This window comes from Pipistrellus hanaki (assembly GCF_964339955.1).
Source record: "Pipistrellus hanaki genome assembly, chromosome: 3".
NCBI classification, from domain to species: Eukaryota; Metazoa; Chordata; class Mammalia; order Chiroptera; family Vespertilionidae; genus Pipistrellus; species Pipistrellus hanaki.
Genome location: NC_140505.1, coordinates 6,068,430 through 6,074,542, shown reverse-complemented (window position 1 = coordinate 6,074,542; position 6,113 = coordinate 6,068,430). Strand labels below are relative to the sequence as shown.

Here is a 6,113-nt window from a genome sequence, read left to right as displayed (position 1 = left end):
CTCATTATCCTCCCATTATCCTCCATTATCCTCCATTATCCTCCATTATCCTCCATTATCCTCCCATTATCCTCCATTATCCTCCATTATCCTCCCATTATCCTCCATTATCTCCCATTATCCTCCCATTATCCTCCCATTATCCTCCCATTATCCTCCATTATCCTCCCATTATCCTCCCATTATCCTCCCATTATCCTCCATTATCCTCCATTATCCTCCATTATCCTCCATTATCCTCCATTATCCTCCATTATCCTCCATTATCCTCCATTATCCTCCATTATCCTCCATTATCCTCCATTATCCTCCCATTATCCTCCCATTATCCTCCCATTATCCTCCCATTATCCTCCATTATCCTCCATTATCCTCCATTATCCTCCATTATCCTCCCATTATCCTCCCATTATCCTCCCATTATCCTCCATTATCCTCCCATTATCCTCCCATTATCCTCCCATTATCCTCCCATTATCCTCCCATTATCCTCCCATTATCCTCCCATTAACCTCCATTATCCTCCATTATCCTCCATTATCCTCCATTATCCTCCCATTATCCTCCATTATCCTCCCACCAGCCTCCAGCATCTTCCCATCATCCTCCCACCAGCCTCCACAGCCTCACACCGGCCTCCAGCACCCAATTCACTGTGAGGGCAGAAGCTGCGGTGTCTGGGCTAGGAAGACGGAACCACAAGACTGGATTCGCCCTGCTGAAGACACTCGCAAGCCTTCAGGGCGCCCTGGATTTATGAGGAGGGGTATTTGGGAAGAACCACTCATCAGCCAGCATCCTCACAGACCAAGGGGCGGTCTGCACTCCGCACATGTTCAGCACTTGGAAGGGAGAAGTGGGACAAGTCCTTCGACGCTGACAGACGGGCTGTCTTTTCGTAAAACCAACGGCACAGGGGTGAGCTCTCAGCCTGGGAGGGCGCCTGAGACCTGGCGTCTGCCCCGCGTGGCGTCCACACCACCGGCGGACTTTCTCCTTTGCCGTGTCTGCCCTCCCAGGAGGGTTTGCCCTCATCTTCACCCCCCACCCCCGGATGAATCCTTCTGCCTCTTTATCTCGGTCGTTTCTCAGATTCTTCAAAGGGAGACCTCTGGTTCTGGCCTGGCGGTGTCCGACTCCGCTGTCCTCCGTAAGAGAGTGATCCCTCCCAATATCAGGAGTGGCTTTACGCATCCTCTGAGGTCCCTGGTTTCAGTTTGTTAAAACGTACAGTATAACATAGACTCTACACAGGTTATATAGTAACAGATTATACTGACAGCCTGTACCTGACCAGCACATCTATGTAACCTCTTCGCTGAGATAAAACTATAAGCCAGGTAAGTAGTTACCCCACGCTAGGAAGCGCCGGCGGTTACGTTATGTGTTCAGCGACTTACAGAATGGACGGGTTGAAAGCTTGTTTTGCCAGCGAGGAAGGCGAGAGGGACAGGAACACAAGCACGGTCTCCAAACTCTGAGAGACCATGCCAAAGCCCAGACACAGACGGAAATCCTATTTTTAAAAGCGGTCACACATCCCGCTGTGAGGTATCTTCTGCAGAACGAAATGCTTCAAACTTTTTGTAGCAAGTAGTCTGCACCTAACAAACCTCTCGGCGTGTCTTACCCCAAAATATGGGCTCCCCCTGAGGGCGAAAGCACCCGAGTGTTCTCACTGCAGCGTGGGACGCAGACGGTGCCCTTCCGGTGCCACGGCCCTTTAAGAAGAACCTGGGGACACCCAGTAACCTCACCCCCGAATGCGAGGGAGGCAGGCAGCATCAGAATGTCCCTGCCAAGCCTCGGGGTGACCCCAGCGAGGCCTCAGGTCCAGAAGTTCATCCTAAATGCTTTACTGCGATGAAACCGACATGCCTCTCCTGGAAATCCCTTTGAGCCGGAGGGAGGTCATTCATAAAAGTATTTTTACGGCCACCTGGAAATTAATAAAACTTGAAATGCATCATTGTTCACTGTGTAGACTTAACCCTGAGATTTTGATAAACGGGTTTTTGTGTGTTTTTTTTTAACTTTTTGCCGAGGATATTTTTCAGTTGGTCTTTAGAGAGAGTGGAAGAGAGAGGGAGAGGCAGGAACACACAGACTGGTTGCTTCCCGGGCCGGAGAGAAGCCTGCAACCAAGGTGCATGCCCTTGACCGGAATCGAACCCGAGACCCTTTGATCTCTAGTCTAGGCCAACGTTCTATCCCTCAAACAATCCAGCCTTTTCCGGTCATTACTGACGCAGAATTCCAGGACAGATGCTGAGCTCCCACACGTTCAAAAGCAAGTTCCCGCTCGGGGGGCAGCAGGCACCGATCCCGCTGGGTGCCGGGTGCCTCCGCTCTCCCAGGAGCCCCTCTGCTCCCTATCCCACTGATATTGCTGGGTCATACCCGTGGTCGGCAAACCGCAGCTCGAGAGCCACATGCGGCTCTTTGGCCCCTTGAGTGTGGCTCTTCCACAAAATACCACGGCCTGGGTGAGTCTATTTCGAAGAAGTGGCGTTAGGAGTTTAAGTTTAAAAATGTGGCTCTCCAAAGAAATGTCAATCGTTGTGCTGTTGATATTTGGCTCTGTGGACTCATGAGTTTGCCGACCACTGGTGTTATCCTATTTCTGTATGTGTTTGAAATTTGCCAAGATAAAAAGTCAGAGATCACACGGAACATCGCGTCTAAAAGAAAACTCCTAAAATGACAATGACCCCATGTGCTCTCCCTCCCTCATCTGTGTTGCCTCCAGCAGGAGGCGGATGGGATCTCCTACAGCAGCTTCATCACAGGGACCTTGTGGAGGGTTCTGCTAAAGTCAACAAAGGAGGGGCATGAAGGCACCTACAGAGCTTGGGCCCAGGTTACAAAACAAACAAGATGCAAGCCTTACCAGGTTTCTGTCTATTCAGCCCCGGGAAAGCTGTCAGGATCTCTGCTTGGCGAGCACAGACCAAGCGCGAGAAAAAACGTGAAACACGGTGACTCTGCCCTGAGCCTGGCGTGCAGGCGGGTCCAGGGAGCGGCGGGGGAGGCGCCTGTACCATTCCATCCCGTGGCTTCTGAGCTTCTGACCTCCTCCCCAAAGGTCAGGAAAGCATGTCCACACCTTGGCCCTAGAAAGAAGGCTTTCTGTCTTGAAATCGTTCCGTAGAAACACGACTCTGGACTCTATAGACACACGCGTCCGCCATGCCCAAGGCACAATACTAAGAGGGTGTTGTAGAAGAGATACGAACGGGATGGAGAGAAATGCATCCAGTGCGCGCAGGTGTACACAGCCCCTCCAGAGCCACGTGCGCTGCGCGCGTCCCCGACGGGGCTCTCCTCCGAGGGACCCGACCCTCTTCTGCTGAGGACCTTCCCCGTCCTCCTCCTGGAGTCCCTTCCTTCCTTCAACGCACCAGCGACCTGGAGACCATGCCGAGGCGGCGGGACCCTGGAGACGGCGCCTGCAGCTCGGCTGGCTCCGCGCAGAAATGCGGCGATCGAGGCCCCCAGCGCCGCGGCGGGCGCACCCGGGAAGGACGCGCGGGGCGGCCACGCACTGAGCCGCCCGCCGCCCGCCGGGGCCGCCCGCGGGGGAGCTCACGCACCTGGTGCCGCCGGCGTCCTCTCCCGACTTCCCTCCGTCCTCCCCCGGCTTCCCTGCGTCCTCCCCCGGCTTCCCTGCGTCCTCCCCCGGCTTCTCTCCGACGCGCACTCACTCCCCGGCCCGATCCGAGGGGGCGCCGGCAGCCCCCGAGCGGCCGCGGACCCGCCGAGCCTCCTGCGCCGCCACCGCCGCCGCCTACCTGGCCGTCCCCACCGGGCCATCCCCCACCGGGCCAGCCCCCGGCACCGCCCGCCGCCGTCTACCTGGCCGTCCCCACCGGGCCATCCCCCACCGGGCCAGCCCCCGGCACCGCCCGCCGCCGTCTACCTGGCCGTCCCCACCGGGCCATCCCCCACCGGGCCAGCCCCCGGCACCGCCCGCCGCCGTCTACCTGGCCGTCCCCACCGGGCCATCCCCCACCGGGCCAGCCCCTACCTGGCCGTCCCCACCGGACAGTCCCCACCGGGCCGTCCCCACCGGACAGTCCCCGGCACCGCCCGCCGCCGCCTACCTGGCCGTCCCCACCGGGCCGTCCCCACCTGGCCAGCTCCCCCAAACCCCACCGGGCCGTCCCCACCGGGCCAGCCCCTACCTGGCCGTCCCCGTCACACATCGCGGCTGGGGTGCCCGGCGCTCGCCAATCCCGCGCGCGCAGAGCCCGCGGCCCCTCCCCGGCCGCGGGGGTGGGGAGCGGGCGCGGAGGCCGGGGTTCCCGGGTGGCGCGGGGGGATCGGAGGGGGGGAGGGGGCGGGCGGGGCGGGAAGGGGCCCCGCGGACTCACCGAGGCAGCGGATGCGGAAGCCGGCGGGCGGCCGCAGCGCCCGGCGCGCCCAGCCCTGGCGCAGCGCCTCCAGGTGCTCCTCGCGGCCCTGCACCAGCAGCACCCGCTCGTCGATCCAGCCCAGGAAGAAGGTCTCGGCCACGGCGGCCGTGACCCCGCGGTTCCAGAAGTGCTGCATGTTCTCCGCCTTGAAGTCGGCGAAGACCTCGTAGCCGACGTGGTGCCGGGCGAGCTGCTGCCGCGGCGGCGGGGCCGGGGGCGCGGGCGGGCCGGCCCGGGGCCTCTCCGCCGGGGGGCCCTCGGCCGGGCCCAGCACGATGGCCAGCGAGTGCGGCGCGATCTGCAGGAACTTCTCCATCTCCGGGGCCTCGGCGCCGCCCGGGACCCCGCTCCGCGCGGCCAGCGCCTCCCGGGGACCCGGACCGGGACCGGGGCCGCCGCTGCGCGCCCAGCCGGGAGCGCCCGTGCCCCGGGCCGGCCGGCCCGCCCGCCAGGTGGCCCCGCTCCGGCCGGGCTCCGGGCTCCGGGCTCCCGGTCCCGGCTCCCGGCTCCGGGCTCCGTCCGGCGCGGTGCCTGCAGCTCCGGGCCCCTCCGGCTCCTCGCTCCCCGGCGCCCGGCGGGAGGCGGGACGCGGGAGGAGCCGGGCGGCTGGCGCCCAGTCCCGGAGCCCCAGGCTGGATCACTCCCCCGGGGGATCCGCACGGCCCCACGCGGGAGGTGGTCTGGCGGCCCGGATGGCAGGGGTTGGGGGCGGGGGGCTGTAGGTGGCAGGGCTCAGGGGAGACCGGGAGGCCCCAGGGGACACCCCCGACCCCGGGCAGACCGGGGTTCCTCCGGAGCCGTGCCAGTCGCTCCTCCCCACGCTCCGCCCCCGCCCCCACCGCCCACCTCCTGCTGGAACAAGTGGACTCCCTCGCTGGTTGATTGCTGGTGGAAGTGGCTTTTTTAAAAAACAAAAAACTTACTCAACCAGGAAAAGCTGCCAGCAGTTCCTAAGCCCAAACCGTGGTTCTCCTCTCCCTCTGCCACCCCCTGCGGGCCCACTGGGAGGAACCCCAGCCATCCCCATGTCCCCGCACCACCCCCTGCACAGGGGTGAGAAATGGACCAGGAGAGATACGGCTGTGCTTTAAAAAAAAGACTTCATTGCCAAAGCCGGTTTGGCTCAGTGGTAGAGCGTCAGTCTGCGGTCTAAAAGGTCCCAGGTTTGATTCCGGTCAAGGGCATGTACCTTGGTTGTGGGCACATCCCCGGTAGGGGGTGTGCAAGAGGCAGCTGGTCGATGTTTCTATCTCTCTGTCTCTCTCCCTTTCTCTCTGTTAAAAATCAATTAAATATATTAAGAAAAAAAAAGACTTCATTAAAGACTACAGAGATGGTGTTTTGCTTATTTTTTAAAATAAATTTTATTGATTTTTTACAGAGAGGGATAGAGAGTTAGAAACATCGATGAAAGGAGAGAACCATCCATCAGCTGCCTCTTGCACACCCCCTACTGGGGATGTGCCCGCAACCAAAGCACATGCCCTTGACCTGAATCGAACCTGGGACCTTTCCATCCGCAGGCCAACGCTCTATCCACTGAGCCAAACCGGTCTTGGCATGTTTTGCTTATTTTTCATTGGGAAGGACTCTCCAGGCTTACCTTGGAGATACTGTGCGGTAGGTTCCAGACCTCCGCGATAAAGTCGCAGGAATTGTTTGTGATAGTTTCACTGCACTGTAGCATATTCCATGTTT

At 60.2% G+C, this 6,113-nt stretch overlaps 1 protein-coding gene across 2 annotated transcripts in view; it reads right to left on the bottom strand.

Moving 5' to 3' along the window:
* Nucleotides 1-4,567, bottom strand: part of STOX2 (storkhead box 2) — a 159,425-nt gene extending 154,858 nt beyond the window's left edge. Inside the window, exon 1 of one of the 2 annotated variants that reach the window (XM_084877748.1) lies at nt 4,374-4,567. In XM_084877748.1, coding sequence (XP_084733874.1) covers nt 4,374-4,551 — 178 coding nt within the window. In that variant the 5' untranslated portion in view covers nt 4,552-4,567. The remainder of the gene's footprint in view (nt 1-4,373) is intronic. The other variant, XM_084877745.1, reaches the window with a different exon arrangement.
* Between the last annotated feature and the right edge of the window lie 1,546 nt (nt 4,568-6,113).